This window comes from Bos javanicus, chromosome 18 (genome assembly GCF_032452875.1).
Source record: "Bos javanicus breed banteng chromosome 18, ARS-OSU_banteng_1.0, whole genome shotgun sequence".
Classification (NCBI taxonomy): Eukaryota; Metazoa; Chordata; class Mammalia; order Artiodactyla; family Bovidae; genus Bos; species Bos javanicus.
Genome location: NC_083885.1, coordinates 34,982,877 through 35,003,739, shown reverse-complemented (window position 1 = coordinate 35,003,739; position 20,863 = coordinate 34,982,877). Strand labels below are relative to the sequence as shown.

The following is a 20,863-nucleotide window of genomic DNA, read 5'->3' as shown; positions in this document are numbered from 1 at the left end:
TCCAATACGTCACACCTGGGACGGAAGTTGGAGGTCCACTTCCTTCCCAAGCTACGCCTTCCAGAGCCGGCGGGACTACACTTCCCAGAAAGCCTTGCGCGGGGGCGGAGGCGGCAGGGATGCGATGGCGGAGTCGCTGCCGCTGGAGGTGAGAGGAGGCCGCCCTCAGGCCTAGCTCGGGACAGGCCCCGCCCTCGGGGTCCCAGACTGTGGGGAGGGGCTGTCAGACAGCTCTCCCGGCCCCGCCCGTCTGGCGGAAAAGACCCGGCCGGGAGATCCCTGGACCTGCAGGCTATGGGTAACGGCCCCGCCTGTGGGCCACTCTGTCTCCTTACCTTGGGGGACCATCCTCTCCTCCCCCATCGGCCCCAGGAGATAGCTGCTGTCACCTCAGCGAGGACAGGGCCTCTGCCTACCCCTGACCTCTTGAGATGGCCGTCCCTCCCTCTCAGTTCTGGAAGATGTCCGCTGCATCCCATCAGCCCCGAAGGGTAACCGATCTTACCCCCATTGGTCCCTTGGAATGGTCGCTCCATTCCCTTCCCTTCGAGAGATGGCTGCCCCTTCCCCTGGCGGTGGAAGACAGACTGCCCCTTCCCATCAACTTCGGGCATGGTCTCTGAGTTCCCTCACTGAGGACAGGCCTGCTCCCCACTTCCTCAGCCCCTAGTGATGGCCATCCCTGCCTCCTTCACCTTCATCCTTCATGGGATGTTTGCTCCTTCTACTTAAATTGGAGCAAGATCACTCTGCCGCTATTGTCGCGAGACAGATAAGTTTTGTCCCAGTGGCCTCTTGGGATGGCCTCTCCATCCTGTTTGCCCAGAAAGTTGGCAGCCCCCTCCCACTGCCCAAGAAAGACAGGGCACCCTTTCCCCATCGGCCCTTGGAATGATGTTCCACACCCAGTGAGTCCCCTGCGATGGCATCCTTTCCCCCTTCTGCCCCAGAGGATATCTGTCCCATCACCGTGGATCACAAAGATGACCAGTCATATCTCTAGTAGCCCCTTGGAATGGAGTTCCTGGGATGGCCACTCCACGCTTAGCACTGCCTCTTCTGTTTCCTCTAGAAAGGCTTTCCCCCTTCTCAGCTCAAAGAATCATGCTGCCTCCCCTCAGTGAGGACAGATTTGTTGCCCTCCTTTTGCTCTGTGGGTTGGCTGCTGAACCCCAGAAGACAGGATGACCACTATCTTACCTCAGCTCAGACAAGTTTTCCTGCCTGCTCTTGGGGATCAGAGCGTGGTCAGTCCCAGTCCCCATCAAAGTTCTCTTCCCCAGGCCTAGCCTCTCTGGCCCAGAGGCTGTTCTCACCAGTCATTCTCCTCTCGGTAATGATCTGTTTTATCTTCCCACCCCTTCCTTGAGCAAACCTTTGGTGAAAAGAGAGGTAAAAGACAGTCCATCCTTATTTAATTCAATCCAGTAAGTACTGACTGAGTACCTTCATGTACTAGCAATCAGGGAAGGGAAGAAGAGACCAAGTGGGCTGGTGAGGGTCAAGTTTAAGGGCATTCCAGGAAAAAGGTCCACATAGGCAAAAGAAAATAAGAAAATCAACATGCTGTGTTTGTAGGACACTGAGAAGACTGGCTTGTGGAAGCTCTGGGATCAGGGGTCCAGTCAGGCATGGAGGCCTGGCAGTGCTGACCCAGGAGAAGAAATTTTGTCTTGAGGATATTGGCGAACCCCAAAGGTTTTCATCAGGAGTGCACTGAGACTGAAAGCTGTTTCTTAGGAAAATTAACCTTGTTGCAGTCTGTGGAATGATTAGCAAGGATGAACCTGGAGGCAAGGAGATCAGGTGGGAGACTGTGGAAGGAACCCTGGTCTGGGGTGATGAAGATCACTAAGGTGGAAAGGTTTCAAAGGTAGAATTATTAAAACAGCAATCCAGGAACCATTTATGGACCATCTACTAGGTGTGAAGCATATTATATCTATTAAATATATATATATATAATTTAATCCCTGTCATAAGACTGTGAGGGCAGCTGGTAAAGAATCCTCCTGCAATGCAGGAGACCTCAGTTCGATTCCTACATTGGCAAGTTCCCCTGGAGAAAGGAAAGGCTACCCACTCTAGTATTCTTGGGCTTCCCTGGTGGCTCAGACGGTAAAGAATTCGTCTGCAATGTGGGAGACCTGGGTTTGATCCCTGGGTTGGGAAGATGCCCTGGAGAAGGGCATGGCAGCCTACTCCAGTATTCTTGCCTGGAGAATCCCCATGGACAGAGGAGCCTGGCGGGCTACAGTCCACAGGGTTGCAGAGTTGGACATGACTGGACGACTAAGCACAGCACATAAGACTGTGATCTAGATTTTTTTAATAACCCCATTTTACAGGTGTGGGTTGAGGTTCAGAGACATCACATACCTTGCCTGAGGTCACACAGCTAGGAACTAGTGGAGCTGGGATTTGAATGAGTCTAAGTAAAGCCTATGCTTTACACCTGTATCTAGAGCAAGGGACAGAAGAGCATGAGGAGTATAAAGTTTTATCAGGATCTTCAGACAAGATGCTCTGTTGCCACTGAAGCTCAGGGGCTGGAAAGTTGGGAGGAGGGGCTGCTTTGGACTGAGGTGAAGGTGATGGTAAAACATTTGGATGAAGAATCCTGTGGACAGTTGGCAATACTAGACTAGCACATGAATGATAAAACAATATGGAATACTGAATTGTTGGTTTTTCTTATAGAGGTAATTGTTAAAGCAATGCAAGTGAATTTATTATCCTAGAAAGTGAACAAATTTAAAGACTCAGGTCTGAGCTCTGGGAGCCACAGAAGAATCTAGAAACAGGGCAATTGGAGTGGTGAGTGGAGCCCTAGAAAACACAGTCATAGAAGTCAAGGAGGGAAGATTCCAGAAGAAAAGAATAGTTAATATCAGATTATTCTTGGTCTCACAGGCAGCTCCCTTCCCCAGTCCCTAAGAAGGCCTCCACCCCCAGCCTCATAGAGCATAGGTGGAGTGAGGGCCTTAGCCTGCCAGGATGGGTCTTGCTGAGAATTGTAACAGCTGGCTGAGAAGCCAAGTTGGCAGTGAAGAAGATGGAAGAGTGCAGTCCCAGTGTGACTTCCTGAAGATCAGCACTTGCCTTGTTGTGTGCAAGACACTTTACCATGATATTTAACTGTCACAGTAACCCACTTAAATCTCACTACAACTGTCTTTTTATAGATAAGAAAAATAAGGCTCAGAGGGGTCAGTTGAGAGAATAAGGATCTAAACTAGGTTCATCTAGTCCCAGTGCCCAGGCCCTTTTTATCAAATTGAGCAGGAAGTTTGATTTTTATCAGAACAAACCTGCATCCAGATGGTGCTCAGGAAAGGTTTGTTCCCAGTAAAGATACCTGGAGACTGGAGAGGAGAAGTGAAGACTCTCTGAAGCTTAGGATCCAAGATGAGCTAGAAGCCAGCACTCTAGTCCCCTCTGACCTACCGTGCTGCCAGAAAGAGAAGATTTCAGAGGGCCCCACCAGCACTAACAGCCCCGATGCCCTGTCTTTTTCCCTCAGATGGTCACATATATTCTGAGCTTCCTGCCTCTGTCAGATCAGAAAGAGGCCTCCCTCGTGAGCCGGGCTTGGTACTGTGCAGCCCAGATTGCCCTTCGGGAGGTAAGGTGCTTACCCTCACCCAGCCCATTCCCAGTGGTCTCACTTCAGCTTGCTCGTGGCCCTGCTCATACATCATCCATCCATTCATTCCTGCATATTTATTCATACATACTTGGCTCTGGGTCCGGTACTGAGACTCTACAGATGAACCAAACATAGTCCCCTCTCCTGAGAAACTCATAGTCCAGTGAAGGAAAAAGACAAATACGTGAGTGATCATGATGTTGTGTGCTCAGGGCATTGGCAGGAAGGGGGCCATGGGAACATGAAGGACACGGAAGGAGACTGGCAGCATCAGGGAAGGCTTCCTGAAGGAACAGGATGAGAAGCGTGAAGGTTGGTCTTCAGGACTCATAACTGCACAGGCGAAGGCACCAAGGTGTGAAATAGTTCTGGAAACGACCACCCAGGTTCGCTATGACTGGAACTTGGGTGTGTGGGAGAGAAGTGGTGGGAGATGAGGCTAGAAAGGGGTCAGACAGCCAGACAGATGTGGCAGGTGGTATTGCTAGGGTTTTCTCCTGGTTACCATCATGGGTAACCAGGTAACCCATGGAACTTTAGGAACATTAAAGGAACATCAGGCAGGGGAGTGACATGCATTGATTTATGTCTTAGATCTCCACAGTGCCGAGTGGACTGAGAGGTGAGTCGTAGGGAGACAACCCGCTAGGAGATGAGTGCAGGCGTTTGTGTTAGTTTGGAAGGCAAGCAATGAGTGCCCTTTGTTTCAGTTTTGACTGTCACTGAGGTTGAACAATTTTCTCATTAGCGGACCATTTATATTTCCCTCTTTTGTGTATTTCTGTTCCTTGTCTAATTATTGGGGTCTTAGTATTTTTCTTATCGATTTGTATGAACTTTTTATACATTAAAGAAGTTAATCTTTTACATACTTACTGAAATATATTCCTCATATATTTGCCTTTTTAAATTTGATTTGTAGATATGTGTTATTTATGAGATATACAGGGATTAAATTTCTGGGTTGTTGACTCTGAACATCATTTTCTTTATTTCTGCCATTGCTTTAGAGATACTTTGCCTCTTCAAAGATCTGATAAATATACACTCATGTTTTGCTTTTATTTTAAATTTGGATTTACTTCTTAGATCAGTTTTAGGTTCACAGCAAAACTGTTTTATGGCTTGAATTTATATATATATATATATATATATATATATATTTGGTGTAATTTATTTTGACTTATGCTGTAAGGTAAGGAGCTAAACTGATTAGTTTTCAAGTAGCCCAAGTACCATTTATGTATAATGGATTGGAAGCCTCCTCTGTCAAATTTTAAATGAGTGTTTAAGTACGGTCTGTTGTTGAGTTCTCTCTCCAGTGTCATTGAGCCTAGTTTCTAAACAAATTTGATTTGAACTTGTTGAAAATTTGAAGTATAAAACATATAAATGATGAGATCCAGTTGGTAGTTGGACTTCTGAGAGAGGAATTCAAGGGAAAGATCCGGGTAATAAATATAGGTGAAGGTGTCATTCTGAACAGGCGGAGGTTTAAGCCTTGGATCTCAGTCACTTTCCCTGGGGAGAACAAGAGGAGCCAGAAGAGCAGGCCACAGAGACTGCCCAGGAAGGATACCAGTCCAGAGGCAAGCAGAGGAGGAGGGGCCTGTAGAGAGGCCTCCCTCATCTGGATGGTGATGCTACCTCTGTGCCCAGCACTGTGCTAGGCCCCAGGGCTGGGGCAGACACAGCACTCAGAGTTAATAGTGAGAGAGAGACAGCACTGCACTCAAAATCTTAAGAAAGGTGCACAGACGCATACCAAAGATGCAGAGAAGATTCACAGAAGACTTCATGGAGAAGGGGATGCTTGTGTTAAATCTTAAGAGAGGATACATATTTTGTTAAGGAATAGGTGAGAGGTCAGACCACCCCCCCCAACCCCCAGAAAAAAACAGGTGAACCCAGGTATGGAAGTATGAGACAGTGGTCTGAAATTAGCATTCCAGAGCCAGAGTGCAGAGCAGGCATGGGAAAGCTGGGGCCGAAGAAGTAGGCAGGGGGCTGACATAAAAAGGCTTGAATGCCAGCCAAGAAGCTCAGCTTCCATCCTGTGCAGTGGTGAACCATCAAAGGGCCTGAAAGGCGTGGTCAGCTGCCTTTTGTCAGGATCACTTACCAAGAGTAGACTGGAGCCCGAGAGACTGAAGGTCAAGAGGAAATAGGAGATGGGCTGGAAAGGACCTTGGGCATTGTGGATATGAGGGAGCAGTCTAGGATGATTCCCAGATTTCTGACTTAGGTGATTTGGTAGAAGGCGCTGAGAGTTTGGGAGAAGCGGGGATAAGGCAGTAAATTCAGATTGGGCCATACTGCATCCTTGTATCTGGAGAGAGGTCCATAAGGCCATGGCTCCCAGTATCTGGTGCTCAGGAAAAGGTGTGGGAAACAGAGTAGGTGGAATGGGATGAAGTCTGCTGGGGTGCACGTGGAGGGAAACTGTGTGTGTGTGTGTGTGTGTGGTGGAATGGAACAATTCATGGAGAACCCACTGGTCCATGGGTTGAGTCTTTCTGCTCTTTGATGACCCCAAATGGGGAGCAGGCTAGAAAGTAGGAGAGACAAGAGGCCAGAGTCTCAGAACCCCCCAGTAGGAGAGAACACCAGGGAGACAGGCCATCCCGAGTAGGCACCATGGTGCAGCAGAGAGGAAGGACACTTGTGGGAGGTCTGCAGAGGAGCCCTCAGGTGTTGGTGACCTTGATGGAGAGGGGCTGTTTCTGGGAATGAAGGATTCTGTGGGGACAGTGGTGGAGGGATCAGTGGGCAAAGCTATGGTCAAGAGGTGGCCGCCGTGGGTGTGGGCACCCATGTGCTTCCAAAAAGCATGATGGTAAAGGGGAGGGGCGAGGGGGGTTGCAGGGTCAAGGGAAGCCTTTGTTAAGACTCTGGGGTGTTTGTGGACTCTGAGGAAGGAGAAGTAGAAAGGCAGAGATTTCGGGGTTCACAGAGGAGAGGGTGGGGACAGGCTCAGTAGGCTGGGAGAAGGGGGTCTCCTTGAACCCAAGAGCAAAATAGGGAAGGAGGTTCTGATGAGTCCTGCCAAGGATGGGCTGGTGGATGTGAACAGGGCAGGAGGGCCTTCCCACCTAAGGGCTTTGGTTTCTATTTGAAACATCTCTGAGAAGGCTGGAGTGAGGGCAGGGAGCTGCAGTAGCATCAGGGGCTTGGAAAGAAGTCTAGGGGAGTGAGAAGAGAGGGGGGCTGTGAGGAGAGGGGTGCCAGTGCAGACAGGAAGGGAGGCTGTGGCTTCCTCGGACAGCACATACCCAGAGGCAGCCATGGTCTCATCATCCCTGGCTGGCAGAGGGCACAGAGAGCAGGTGCACCCACATGATGGGCAGGGCCACGGGGGGCCTCACGAGAGGCCATCAGTCAGGGAGGCTTCTTGGAGTCTAGCAAAGAAGCAGGGTGCAGAAGAAGCCAAGTGGGCAGTCAGGCCCTAGGGATGAAGGTGAGACTGGAACAGGAGTGAGGGAAGGAAGAAGAGGAGGAGGCCGGGGTCAGAGTTTGGGATCCAGAGTCGACCATTTTAGCACTGGAGCTCCTCCAGTGAACCCTGAGCTCCAGATAGAGCACTGACAAAGACCCATTCGGTGACTCTGCAAAGCTCAGCCCCCTACTCCACCGCCAGGACTGGGAGCCCTGGGAAGCCAGGCCACAGATACCTGGGCATCTAGGGCTGACACCACCGAACAATCTCTGGAGCCCTATTGGCAGGAACCATCTCCCAGGGTGCAGCGGGCTGAGGAGGTGGTACCCCAGCTAGTAGATGCTGTGGAAGATTCTGGCTCACCAAGGCCAAGCTGTGTGGCTCCAGGCCAGGCTAGGATGCTTGACTTGGTAACTTCTTAATCTCCTTCACCTGCCCCCACTTAATTCCACTTTTTCTCAAATAAGCAGACAGACAAAGGCAACACCTGACATACACCTGGGCTCCGTCCATGCCTGGGACTGGGGTGGAGGTGCTGCCACCGGGCTGGTCACTGTGAAGATCTCAGGATGGCTCCTGCCCCTTGCTGCCTTTTCCTGCCTGAGGTGTCTATAAAAGCCTCTAGATATGAGCCCCAAAGTCTTATTCCTCTCTGGAGACCAAAGCCCCTAGGCGCCAGGACATAGGCTTCCTCAAGGTCCTTCTGGAAAACAGGCGTGCTAACTTTGGATTCCTGTGCTGGCAGACAGGAGGGTCATGTCTCTCTCAGATGGTTTTCCAAGTCTGCACACAGGCCTGCTGTCTCAGCTCAGGACTTCAGTAGTTACAACAGAGTCCTGGCCTCTCACAGTCAAGGGACATGTATTACTTTTAGCAGGTTTAGGGCATTTTCCAAATGAGTCCGCATTTACTCTTAAGATGCCAGCATTAAGAAGGGAGGAGACCGGGGGGCTAGTTGGCCCCTCTGTGCTGAGGCAACTGAAGCTGGAGCAGGTACCCGTGTTGTACTCCCTTGGGGCTTTAGAAGCATCTTCCCAGGCCCTGGGGAGGGGCACTTTCCTACACTGGGGCAAAGACCAGAACCCAGAAGGCTGCCGCTTGGCCCCCACAGAGAGTAAATATCCCCAACAGACTGCTCCTGGACTTCTGTATGAGTCCCAGGTAGACCACCTGGGTGATGGCTTAGAGGCTGTCTTCTCCCCACCAAGAAAAACTGTGGGGAGCAGGGAGGTAGCCTCAAAACTCACCCGGCCCCATAGTTGGAAGTCCTTTAGGCCAGGCCCTGCCCCTTCACTAGGTAGCTCTTGGGGCCACCTGCCAGCCCTGCACTTGGACCTGGACTGTTCGTTTACCTTGTGTATAAGAAGGCAGTGGGAGAGGGAAGAACACTGCTGGCAGCCAAGGCTCAGGCAGATAGGGAAAGAAGGAAGACTGAAGGCAGCTGGAGCTGGGGGCTGCGGGGTGCCATGTGACTGGTGGGGGCAGGTGCTGCCTGGCAACCAGCACTGCTCTACACTCCCCCAACCAGAGTTCATTCTACTCATCATGAGACTGGCTCATCTAGCACTGCAGGGCTTTGAAATGGCTGGAGGCATGCTTTACCGTTCCTTTCTAAAACCTTTTCTCCTTGATTTTTTCAGTACGCTCCCCAGCCTCACACACTGGTATCTTCGCTAGCTCTCCTTCAATCTGAGAGAGGGACCCAGGTCTCTGGCGTCCCCACTCCCCACTCCCCACTGTCTCCTGGTGTCCACGGCGGGGATCTATGGGCAGAGCTCCTCTCACCTGAATTGACCATGGGGTCTGAACTGGGCACCTGGTTTGACTCCCAGACTCCCATGAAATTGGTGGGAGCTGGTCTCCGTCTAACCACAGGCTCATTCCCGGGACGACAGCCCTCGGGGGCTGCTTCTCTCTGGGGCAGAAGCCAGGTGGGGTCTCCACACCTGGAATGAGTTCCACCTGTCTTCCTGGAAGAATCCTGTTGATAAGCATCTTGCAGGGAGCGCATATTACGCATCATTTTGACCTTTCTGGTTCCCTTTTGATGATTTTCTGTGGGGGACAAGCAGGGAATGTCAGCTTGTTCTTCCTGTTACTCACTGGACAGGTTTCCGGGGGAGCCTGCTTGTGAAAACAAGAATCTATGAGTATCACTTGCCTGCAGCCTGGGCGTTGGTGGGGGTAGAGAAATGGGGCTAGGGTTTCAGAAGCCAAGCCCTCTTCTCCCTCCCCCACAGACCATTTCCATACATTCCTGTACTTTCTGTCCTTTGGCTCCCTCTAGCACAAGATCAGGGAAGCTTCTCTGAAAACAACTACTGGCGGGTCCTCACACTCCTAAACAAGCCAACCCTTCCCCACAACTAGCCCTGAGCTTGCCTCCCCGCCCCACCGGACTCCAGCTCTGTGCTCCCCAAGCTCCCCGGTTCCTCTCCAGTAGAGCCAACTTCCTCCCTGCCTCTGAAATTCGTTCTCTGAGCTCCTGTCCACAGAAATAGTACACTTCTCCCTCCTCAACTGCAGGAATCAGACAGACCCTCCAGAGATAAGACCAGGGATCACAAGCGCATCTCCAATCTCCAGCCTAAAGGGCCTTCACGTGTGCGTATACGCACGCATCCACGCATGCGCACCCCACACTTACACGCGTAGGCACATTTTTCACTTACACACAAAAGCCAGGTTTGCAAACATTCTTGTGGCCGAGACACTGAGGCCACCAGGGTACCTTGGCCTCACTGCCTGCCCCAGATCTCTGGCATCTGGGCCACAGGGCGTTGTGGTGAGCGACACCTGCCGTTGCTTCTTCCCGCCTTCAGCTGCTCTGAGGGCTATTTATATGCTCTTGAGAAAGTGGGGGAGGCTGATTGCTTTGCTAAGACTAAGCTGAGGCCCTGGATTTGGAGTCCATGGGTCCCAAGGCCACCTTCTGGAAGTCCCCAAAGTTGGAGTCCAGAATGCTTTGTCCTCCTGCTCCCAGGGGCCTTCGCTGGCTCTCTTCCAGGGCACCCCCCAGCCCTCCTGTACCCAGCATGCCAAGTCCCCACTCTGGCCCAGCCTCTCCATAGGCGCTCAGCCCCGGCCATCACTAACTTTCTGTCCTCCCCTCATAGTCCTCCCCCTTGAGCCCCAGTATGACCCGTCCTCCCTGCTCCCACGTCCCATCAGCACCCCCTCAGGCACGTGACACCACAGTGGGTCCCCATTGTAGAAGGGCCCTTCCCTGATCTTCCCTCAAAGTCTGGCCAGCAAATTGCCACCAGACTCAATGGCTGGCACACTGTGAGGCCAGAGGGCTAACCCCAGGCCCGCTGCTGCCTTGTAGGCCAGCGTGCAGTACAACATCCCCGTGTCGTCTGCCTCCCTTCCGGCCATCAAGAGCCTGGGTCTCAGGGGCATCACCTGCATCAGCCTGACCAACCTGGATGGCTCGCCGGCTTCACTCCAGGTGCTGCGGTCTGTTACCCACCACCTGGGCCCGCACCTGCAGAGCTTGTGCCTTGGTGGGGGCAGCCCCACAGAGGCCTCCTTCGTGGCCCTAATCCTGGGCTGCCCGGCTCTGCGTATCCTAGACCTCAGTGGCTGCAACAGCCTCTTCACGTCAGGCATGCTGCTGGCTCAGCCTGAGACGGCGCAGCAGGTCCAGCAGGCGCTGAGCGGCCTCCGTGAGCTCAGCCTGGCTAGCCTTCGGGACCTGGCCGACCTCAGCTTCAACCGGCTCAGCAGTTGTGCCCCCTGCCTGGAGCGCCTCTCCTTGGCCTACTGCCACCTCACCTTCCAGCTAGGCCCAGCCTGGGGCACCATCGGCCCCCAGGACTCCTCCCCCTCCCAACTCTCCTTCCGCAACCTGCTGCGATTCCTGAAGGAGCGGGCTGGTAGGCTGCACGCCCTGGACCTGAGCGGCACTGGTTTGCCGCCCGAGGCCCTGCGGGCACTGGGCCAGGTGGCCGGGCTGCAGCTGCAGGAACTGAGCCTGCATAGCTGCCGGGACCTCTCCACAGAGGCCGTGGCCGCCCTTTGCCACCAGCAACCAGGCCTTACCTCCCTGGACCTCAGCGGCTGCTCAGAACTGGCTGATGGAGCAGTCCTGGCCGTGAGCCGGGGCCTGCGGCACCTGCGGCGCCTGAGCCTGAGGAAGCTGCAGCGGCTGACAGATGCGGGATGCTCAGCCCTAGGGGGCCTGTGTGAGCTGCAGAGCCTGGACTTGGCCGAATGCTGCCTGGTGAGAGGGCGGGAACTGGCCCAGTCCCTGGGCTCGGTGTGCGCAGCTCCACCCCCACTGGCCTCCCTCAGCCTGGCCTACTGCTCCTCACTCAAGGTGAGCGTTCCACCCCTTCCTTCCATCCTCACCAGGGCCAGGGATTGGGGGAACTGGGAGCCTGGCACCAGGGAGGTGCCCTGTGTTTGTGTCCAAGTGAACTGGAAGAGGAAAGGTGCCTAGGCAGACAGTGCTGCTGCCCACACTCCTCCCTGCAGCCCCCGTGGTGGGTCCCTGCAGAGGGAGGTCCCAGAGACCAGAGGGGCCCACCCACGAGGTGACCCACACCTCACAAGTCCAGTGCTTGGTGATCACTGCAGTCTCGGGAGGGGACTGAGGGCGGGTGTTCCCGGGGCAGGGGTGACAGAACCAAGCCCTGGGGGATGGGGCACCGAGGTTACACAGCAGTAGTTGCTCAGGAGGGGCCCTGGGGAGGCCATGTGACAAGGGAGGAAGAGGGTCATTTCTTGGTTGATGCTGGTTACTTCAATAGGGCTCAGCCCTGTCCCTCTGGGTGGTGTCCCTGTCTTAGCAGTGTCGCCCTCTCCCTCTTTAGCAGATTATTCCTTCAATCTATGGCTGTGCCCAGAGCATTCCCCACCTGAAAAGTGTCTCAACATTTTCCCCCAAATGCCTCTCTTTTGCCCTACTCCATCCTCACTGTGTCGATCGTGTGTCTCTTAGCCATTCTTTCTGGAGGCCCATGTTCCCATGTCTGCATCTCTACAAAGCAGCTTCCTCTGTCCTGCCCTTAGTTCTTGCCCCCCCCCATCCCCCAACTGCTCCTGGCAGGTGGCAGCTCTGCCATATGTCCCCCCAGTTCTAGAGGGAGCATATCTGATTGGTGCTGGGAGCACAGAGAAGGTGAACGCCTTAGAGATTTTCACCTGCATCCTTCCTACACCAGCCAATCTAGGTATTTGTCCTTCTCCCTGGGTCCCCCTTCTCAGCCCACCACGTCCACTGTGACACACAGCACAGGAACACTGATGCACCCTTCCTTGGGCCCTGTGACAGTCTCCTGTTGCCTGTGGGGCTGTAATTTTGGGCAGAACCTTCCTAGGGACCCCTCCCTGCCTGAGCAGCAAAGGCTTCCTCCTACAGCCCCACCAAGAGCTGGAGCACTGGGCCTCCAGGCCCAAGGACACCTCTTCCTGGCCACAGGGCCCCTGTGGCCATGCTGCAGGCCCCGTGGGAGCTGGACCTCACAGCCTGCCACGCCTCATGACACAGGCAACGGGCACCTCCCCATCACCCGCTCCCTTTTCCACTTCCCTCCTAGGACGCCTCGGTGCTCTCCCTGATCCCAGGGCTGGGCCCACGCCTCAGGGTGCTAGACTTGTCCTCCTGTGTGGCCCTCACCAACCAGACCCTGCAGGCCATCTGTACCTACCTCACCCGCCTCTCAGTCCTGCGCCTGGCCTGGTGCAAGGAGCTGGGTGACTGGGGGCTCCTGGGGCTGGGGGAGCCCATCCAGGCGCCTTCGCAGGAGCCTCAGGTGCGAGACCCTCAAAGTCATGGCGGGTGGGGGGTCCCTGGGCTCAGCTGCCCTCCTTCGTCCCTCTCCGGCAACAGTTGAGGGCCAAACTCAGGAGGAACCTGAGCAGGAGCTTCCTCCCACAGCCCCACGAAGAGCTGGAGTACCGGGCCTCCAGCCCCAAGGACCCCTCTCCCCAGCCACAGGGCCCCTCCCTGCTCATGCTGCAGGCCCTGCAGGAGCTGGACCTCACAGCCTGCAGCAAGCTGACTGATGCCAGTTTAACCAAGGTATGAGGCTGGGGGCGTGGATAGGCTGAGGACCCCAGGACTAGAGCTTTTTGCTTGGAACAAGCCCTTTTCTCATGGGCTTCTGCTAGATGTGGCAGTTCCTCTGGCTGGGGGTACAGGGAGCCGGAAGGGCTCCAGGGCCTCATTACCCTCCCTGTCCCTACTGCATCCTTGCAGGTGCTCCAGTTCCCCCAGCTGAGGCAGCTGTCACTGAGCCTGCTGCCAGCACTCACAGACAAGGCCTTGGTGGCTGTGGCCAAGGGCTGCCCCAGCCTGGAGCGCTTGGCGCTAAGTCACTGCAGCCTCCTCAGCGACCAGGGCTGGGCGCAGGCGGCCAGCTCCTGGCCGAGGCTGCAGCACCTCAACCTGTCCAGTTGCAGTCAGCTCACGGAGCAGTTGAGTGTGTCAGGGGCTGCCCACGGTTGGGGCTGGCTGGGCTTGGGCTGGGTCAGGTGCTCACTTGGCGGCTTCCCTGCAGAACTCTGGATTCCGTCGGGCAGGCGTGCAGGCAGCTGCGGATGGTAGATGTGGCCATGTGTCCCGGCATCAGCATAGCCTCCGTCAGGCGCTTCCAAGCCCAACTGCCTGAGGTGATCTGCATCCAGTCCCGCTTCGTGGGAGGGGCGGACCTGACCCTAACGCTCTGATGCCAGATAAGTGACCGGTGGCTCAGCCTCTGTCACCTCCAGCATCCCCGGCCCTGGCCTCTTGACCTGGAGTTTGACTCAGCACCTCCTGCCCCTCTCTGTTACATGCCCCAGAGGGCCTTCCCCAAGCTAGAAACCCCTTCACTGGGTCTGAGAGTGGGATGATACCAGGACAGCCCACCGGGCCTCTTGCCTGCCTGCCACACAGCCCACAGGAACCTTCTCCAGCTACATGGCACTGCCACAGGCCCCCGAAAATGCCAGATCCTGCTCGCCTGTCCAGGCATGGGTCCAGAGGCCAGGCCATTGGTGGGCTGGGTCTGGTGCTAGAAAAAGTAGACCCCGGTACCTTTTGTTCCACCCACTTCTCACACTAAGGCCTGTGCCCGGCCTTGTTCCCTACAGCTCTCCCAGCGCCCCCACCAGCACTGAGTTTTAGCAGCTAAGCCACAGTCTTTGTTGTATACCCAAGATTAAAAATTCCAGATCTTTCTTCCTTGTCTGAAGTTCTCAGACCAAAGGGCCCCTCCCCACCTCAGTGAAGCGGCCCGGCCCAGCCCAGGGACAATGTGTAGGAAATGCCAGAGGGACAGACAGCTTCTTTCTCACACCTGGCCCAACAAGTGCCCCAAGCAGGTCCTAGCTTCTTCCCCACATGGTGGGAGATGCCAGAGGCTTCTCCCCAGCACAAGCCCTGGCACATGTCCCACAGCAAAGCCATGTCCATGTGAAGATCCCAGGAGCATAGTCATTAAGGATGGCTGAGTCAACGGGGTTGTTTTTCAGCATACACACATAAGACATGAGAGAGAGAACATCTCTGGGTAGGAAAGGTCATTAGAGGTCCAACCTTCTAAAACAGAGAAAGAAGCTCCTGGGCCTGGGAGCCCAGGGGAGCAGTAAGCTTAGCCTGGGAAGTCAAGGAAAGTGAAAGAAGTCAAGTCAGTGAAAGCAAAGGGAGGAAATGGGACAAATAAGCAGAAGGGACCAGGGAGGTGCAGGTGGGCAGGCCAGAGTTGGCGCTGGGTGGGGGTAGGGAGTTCCCAGCCCCCAAAGTGAGCAGGGAGGATGCCAGCTTAGACAAAGCATCAAGAACTCTGTAAGCTGCAGGCACGCTGTTAAAAGGGGTAAACCACGGCATGTCTGCATCCCAGCTCAGTTCTGTTCAGTCATGGCACCATGACCATTATCCGTGGACAACAGGGAGACACGGGAGAATACAGGAGGGGGTGATGTGTGTGTGTAATCAGGTCAGTTTCCTGTTTGAGAAAGCAGTTGGAGTAGGTGGTATTGAGAAGGCTGGAGGGGCAAGACAGGAAGCAGGAAGTCGGGAGGTTCTTGCCAAGATGATGGTGGCCTGAACGAGGGACTGGAGACATTGAGAAAGAACTGAAGGTATCAGGAGATGTAAGTGCATCTGGGTGCTCCATTTTCACCTTGAACTCAACAGGGACTATTCTCAGTGGGGTGGGAAGTCTGAATACAGGGGTGGTCACGTGGGGCCCTAGATGCCCAAGTAAGAAGCATAGCTAGTGGGTGGGAAGAAAGCTCCCCCGGAACATTCTTCAAGGGAGGTGCCATACCATCAGTTTCTAGGCAACGTGGTGATGGTTAACACTTAAAGATATTTTGAGGAGGCACTGGGAAGGAGAGGCAGTGAGAGGCATGGAGATCAGAGGGTGATGGCCAGCAGCTTCCAGCCTGTCTGTGGGTCCTGGGGGTGGGTGTGCTCCTCTCTGCCTCAGAGGCTTGGGGTCCGTGACCACAGCCTCTGAGCTTCGCCTCCAGCTGGCCTATCTGTGGCTCCCACCTACCCATGCTGCTGCAGATGAGTTTTAATCAGAATGCAGGCTTCCTGCACTGAATTCCATCTTGTCGGAATCAGCCTACATCCTCCCACTGGCCTGGCGGACATCTACCGGAACCCTGAGTTTGCCCTTCAGCACGAAGCATACCCAACTTCATGTCTCTCCCTTCAAGTCTCTCGAAAGCGGGCCTTTAGGACCCACAGAGAAGACAGGGGAAGGGCCAGGCAGGGTGGAGAACTAAGCTCAGACTGTCCGGAGCCTTCTGGAAACACAGCTCCCAAACTAGGCCCCTGCTAAAATTGGGGAAATACTTCCCACCCTGCCATCTCTCCCTCATCTGGCTGGCTGCCCCACACCTCTCTCAGCTGGCGGCCCCCAGACTGCAGTCCATTCTGCTCTTTAGAGGGTGGGCTGGAGACTCACTCTGGAGAAGGGTAACAGGGCCAGCCTGTCCTCACTCTCCTTCAGAACACCAGCCCCGCAACTGGAGTTGCCCAAGTTCATGGCCCCAAGCTGTGGCCCTGGCCTGATGCCCCCTCTCATTTGCCAGCCAAGATGGAAGGCAGGTTTAGCCTGCGAAGTTCAGAGCTGGCTCGACACACATCTAAGAGCCAAGCAGACTTTTATTTCTGCCACAGCCTCTGCTGGTCAAGGCGCCTGTGCTTCTCCCCCTCCACCCTTTGCAGCCACCATGGTGGCAGCAGCTGTGGCCCTTGGCCAACCTCACTGTCAAGGTTCGGCAATGCTGCAGTCATAGCAGAAGTTGAAGTTGGTGGGGGGCGGGGGCACAGGGGGTGGTTGCTCAGGGATGGGCACATTCTCCAGCTCCAGGAGCCGCAGCTTGGTCTCCATGGTTAGCAGCTGCTCCAGGTCCAGCCGTGTCTGCTCACTGCCCATGGGATTGCCCAGCAGGGCGCTCAGCCCATCTGTCCACAGGTGGAACTGGGGATGGGGCCAGCTCCATGAGGGCCTCTCCATTTCTCCCCCTGCCCATCTGTTCCCCTGCCCGTCTGCTCAGCCTGCCCAGATACTCACCTCCCGTTTGGACGGGGCAATGAAGTTGAGGTATGCCTCTTCCTCCCCATGGTCATAGCTGACTGAGAAAGCTAACTCACAGACGTCCTGGAGAAGCAAGGGAGCCAGGAGCGCTGAGCAGGGGCCAGTGGGAAGCAGCCCTGGTGCCCACTGAACTCACCTTGTTTTGCTTCCCAGAGCCTTTCTCCCGGACGTGGGGACAGTCCTTGCCTGTCAGCAGTGCCCTGATGTCGGCCACAGGAACTGCAGGAAAAAGGCTGGGTTGACCACTGAGACCCCTGGCGGCCCCGGGGTGGGGCGGCTCGGGGCAGCACATGTCTGCCCGCCCCAATGCCCTCCTCACGCTGCTCGGGCAGGCTCTCAGGGGTCGGTGGGCCTACTCCCTCCTCCACGTCCCCGTACTGCAGCACTTTGTGGTTGGGAGACAGGCAGCAGAACCACAGCTTGTCTGTGGGTGGAAAGGGCGGCGGGGAGCAATGAGAGGGCCTCCCCAGCCCCGCCCAGCCGCCCTCCAACCCCACCACCGCCCACACAGTGACCCTGGCGCCGCCGGCTGCTGATCTTGTGGAAGAGGGTCCCCTCGCAGAGGCGGAGCAGACGCTGCTGGCGGATCAGGCCCATGAGCTCCGGCTTCAGTTTCTCCCGAAGCTCCCTGGGTGCAGGGGAGGGGGTTCACTGAGCTGGACAGCTGGGCCTGGGCAAGGCAGCAGGGCAGGTGGGCACTAGGCCTGGGATCTACCCCCATGACTCACAGAATTGGAGGGGCCAGCGTGCCTTCCTGGTGCAGCCGCTCCGTCTGCCGCAGCCGAAGCACCTCCCCGTAGGTGAGTGCGTTCACCTTCGTTCGGAAGAGCTCCAGAGAGCTGGGCTTCAGGGCCAGCGTGCGGGCCAGCTGCTCCCGCACCACTTGCATGACCTGGGGCCATCCCAAGCTGAGCTCAGGGCCTGAGTTCCGTGCCCCAACCCCAGAACCTCTGCCCTGGCCTGGGTCTCCCCACTGCTGCCCTCCGCACCTTGTCAAAGTCCTCCTGAGTGGCCCGCATCTCCTTCCAGGTCTTATTCAGCAGCTGGATGCTCACACAGAAGAGCTCATGGAAGCTCTGATCTTGGCCAAAGAACATGGGTGAAAAATCCTGGGCTGTTTCGGAGCCTGGAGCGGGGGGGCAGGAGGGGCTCAGGGAGATAGTGTGTGCTGCCCCTGGCCCTCTCTGCCCTTCCGTCCCCTGTTCCTGAACACGCTGTGCCCAGCACCACTCACAGGGCTCCCCAACATGGAGCAGATCACACAGCAGCACAGTCAGCTGGATGCTGCTCCGCGCAAAGGGGCACTCGTGCTTGTCCTCACGGCTGCTGTTCTCTAGCACAAACTGAGGAGGCGGGAGCACAGGATGGGCTGGGGAGTCATGACTAAGCCCCGGGAGGGCCTCGCTTAGGTGCCCTGTACCCCGTTCATCCATACCCCACCCCGCCCTACCACTGACCCGGCTGTAGGCGCTGGGTGCCTGTCTGGAGAAGTAGAGCATGTTGTCCAGGGCCAGCAGGCCAGGGGGCACGCGCTCCAAGTCCTGGGCAGGGTTGCTGTTCTGGGGGGCAGGAGAGAGGAAGCTGAGGAAGGTCCCAGCCCTCTGGAGCAGTAGCAGCAGCCCTGGGTGGAGGGAGGGGGCAGGGGGCTGGGTAGGGGTCACTCACAGAGAAGCCCAGTTTGCGGAACTCGCGGGCACACAGGGAGCGGCGACGGTCAGCGCTCAGCCCGGCGCCCACAGACTCCCCCTCTGGCTCAAAGGCAGCTTGGCGCAGGGCCTGCAGCTGCTCCCGCTGCTCCTGGGGTCATTGTTGGAGCGGTGGCAAGATTGAAGATTCAAAGCCAAGCTCCGGCCAGCCCCAGCCTTCTGCGTGCTCAAGGCACCTACCTGACTGTAGGGGTCCAGTGGTGTCCGCATGCGTGGCTCCAGCAGCCCCAGCATCAGGGCCTGCAGTACGTACAGGTGGTGAGCCATCTCGTCACCCAGTGGCGCTGCACTGTGGATGATGTTCTGAAGGACAGCCAGTCCACGGCTGTGAGCGTGGGCTTCCAAGGAGGGGAGTGGGGAGGGGTCTGCCAGGCCTGGTCCTTCCTACCTTGTAGATGAACTGGCGAAGGTTTCTCTGCCACAGGTAGTCGAGCATGTGCTGGTGGGTGGGAAGGGGGCTTGAGTGATTTAGCCCCACCACGAGCGCCCATTTTTTCGGCCCACTGCTCTGAGCACAGCACCCACCACCTCCTGCCCACCCCATCCAGTCACTGGATGGACGCCCACCTTACGTTCTGCAGGGGTGGCCCCCTGGAGCAAAGCTGTCAGCAGTGCCATGGCCTTGGTTTGCAGCTGCTGGTTCATCCTGGGTGAAAAGGAGGGCTCAGCCGGCCATCCAGGGCCCAGTCCTGCTCTCCTCTCTGGTCCCCCACCTTCAGACACTTACACCTGTAGGTGCACCAGCAGCCTGTCTAGCGGCACCTCGCTCTTGACCAGCTGGCCCAGGGTAGGGCTGCTCAAGGTCACATTCTCCAGCAAGCCCAGGGCCAAGGGCTGCACAGAGGCATCCATCAGGTTCATGTTCACGTAGCACACCACCTTTGGCGGAGCAGAGGCTGTCACCACCTCATCACCGTGGAAGGCCAGGCCCTGACACCTCTCCACCACCCCCACCTGTTTCCCCGAGAAAAGCCCACCCACCTTCCTAACAAAGGGGATGCTGAGTGTCTCCCAGGACACCACGCCGTGCTCCATAAGCTCCAAGAAGGCCCTCAGTGCAAGGGCCAGCACCTCTCCTAGGCTGGAGGGACATCGGAGGCTGAGCAAAGCCAGACCAGGATCCGCGGTCCCACTGTGTCCCCCGCCCACCACAGCCCTGGGCTCACTCGTCCCCATCCTCAATGATGGTGCCCAGTCTCTGAAGCCCATCACGGCTGATGACCTCCCGGGCGAAGGTCAGGTCCGGGGCCAGCAGAAGGAGGTGCCGCAGGGCTTCCCGGCGCCCTTCACGACTTTCGCTCTGCAGCCCCCGCAACAGCCGCTCCGCCTCGCGGTCCTGGCGGGGTGGGAGCAAGGGCAGAGCACAGGTGAGGAGGTAAGGAGAGGGAAGTGGGGGTGTGGGGACGCGGGTATCCGCTAGGTGGGGCACTTCTGGGCTGGAGCTGGGACTGGGCCCCCGGTCGCCAGGTGCAGAAAAGAGGCACAGCAGAGGGGCAGGGAAGGAGGGCGGGGTCGTAGGGGCATTACTGGGGCCGTGCTGAGGCACAGGATGCTGCCATTCTTGATCTCCATGCGGTTCTGGAAAAGATGGCAGAGAACGGAAAGAAGTCAAGAAGAGCCCTAAGGACTGGCTAGTTGGGGCTGTCAAGAAGGGAGGATTTGGGAGTCAGTAAAAGATCAGGTTGCAGAGAGTGGGACGATGACTGCAAGTCGGAGCCAGAGTTAGAAGGGACCACAGGGTGGAATGTGGGGCAGAGGGGAGGGGACTCACGTTCTCGGTGATGTATCTCCGGTGCCCATCCGCAAACTGCAGGGCATAGCGCTCAGAGTGAGGCAAGCTCCACCTGCAGGCAGCAGAGGCTCCGTGAGGCAGGTAGGGGGCGCCCTCTCCCTCCTGCCCCGCCCCATCCCCTACTCCTCGCCCCCGCGCGACCCGCACTCACGCGTCGCACACCTCCTTCAGCACAGCAGCCAGGGGTTTTGCCTACAAGCGGAAGAGTCACTCACAGGACGGGAGTGAGAAGAGGTTGCGGAGGAGCCTGGGGAGGGGTGGGGTGGGCTATTCGAGGGGAAGGGGGCGACCCGAAGGTAGGTGGTGGGGTGGATGGAGGCCAGCCAGGCCTAGTGACCTGGTCCAGCTGGATGAGCTGCGGGATGGCGTCACGCATCTGGACGGCGATCTTCACCACATTCCGCGGGGGCGCCATGGTCTAGCCGTAGGGGCTCTATACTTTCCAGATGTGCCACCTCCGCTGAGAGCACACCTGGCCTGGGGCCCCTGGGAACGAAGGTGTTCCTCAGCCCGAGGCTTGGCTCCCGTGGCTCAGGCTCCCACTCGCAACAAGGTGCCGCGGCCTTCCCTAGGGAGCCGGATCCAAGGCCAGTTCCGGGTTGGAGTCCCGAGAATAGGAGAGCGCCTGCCCCGCCCCGCCTCACCAAGGAGGCCCCGCCCCGCCCCAAGGTGCGGCAGGTGGGGGTGCGGAGGGCGTGCGGAGGGCGGGCTGTCAGCACAGCCACACTTCCTTTTCCA

The 20,863-nt window shown here is 56.7% G+C and overlaps 2 protein-coding genes across 9 annotated transcripts; one reads left to right on the top strand and one right to left on the bottom strand.

Annotated features, from left to right (window-relative positions):
- The first annotated feature begins 12 nt into the window (after positions 1-12).
- On the top strand, positions 13-14,252 carry LOC133230295 (F-box/LRR-repeat protein 2-like). Of its 4 annotated transcripts, XM_061387527.1 has the most exons (8): positions 13-148; positions 3,524-3,625; positions 10,414-10,536; positions 10,661-11,406; positions 12,629-12,844; positions 12,970-13,113; positions 13,291-13,508; positions 13,592-14,252. In XM_061387527.1, exons 4-8 carry the CDS (start codon positions 10,696-10,698, stop codon positions 13,758-13,760), a joined length of 1,458 nt encoding a protein of 485 aa, XP_061243511.1. In that variant the 5' UTR covers positions 13-148; positions 3,524-3,625; positions 10,414-10,536; positions 10,661-10,695; the 3' UTR covers positions 13,761-14,252. The 4 variants fall into 4 exon arrangements, with proteins under 4 accessions (XP_061243511.1, XP_061243507.1, XP_061243509.1 ...); XM_061387523.1 differs by having other exon boundaries at positions 37-148; positions 10,414-11,406; XM_061387526.1 differs by lacking the exon at positions 13-148 and having other exon boundaries at positions 155-3,625.
- Positions 14,253-16,173: 1,921 nt separating this feature from the next.
- ELMO3 (engulfment and cell motility 3) lies at positions 16,174-20,753 on the bottom strand. 5 transcript variants are annotated; one of them, XM_061387518.1, is made up of 20 exons: positions 20,463-20,753; positions 20,277-20,317; positions 20,105-20,177; positions 19,861-19,911; positions 19,500-19,669; positions 19,315-19,414; positions 19,061-19,212; positions 18,901-18,979; positions 18,722-18,772; positions 18,514-18,636; positions 18,293-18,424; positions 18,085-18,186; positions 17,862-17,970; positions 17,617-17,753; positions 17,356-17,519; positions 17,143-17,255; positions 16,947-17,051; positions 16,764-16,846; positions 16,604-16,690; positions 16,174-16,510 (listed from the first exon to the last, which is right to left on the bottom strand). In XM_061387518.1, the coding sequence occupies exons 1-20, from the start codon at positions 20,538-20,540 to the stop codon at positions 16,298-16,300; spliced, it is 2,163 nt and encodes a 720-aa protein (XP_061243502.1). In that variant the 5' UTR covers positions 20,541-20,753; the 3' UTR covers positions 16,174-16,297. The 5 variants fall into 5 exon arrangements, with proteins under 5 accessions (XP_061243502.1, XP_061243504.1, XP_061243505.1 ...); XM_061387520.1 differs by having other exon boundaries at positions 20,288-20,317; positions 20,463-20,509; XM_061387519.1 differs by having other exon boundaries at positions 16,362-16,526.
- Between the last annotated feature and the right edge of the window lie 110 nt (positions 20,754-20,863).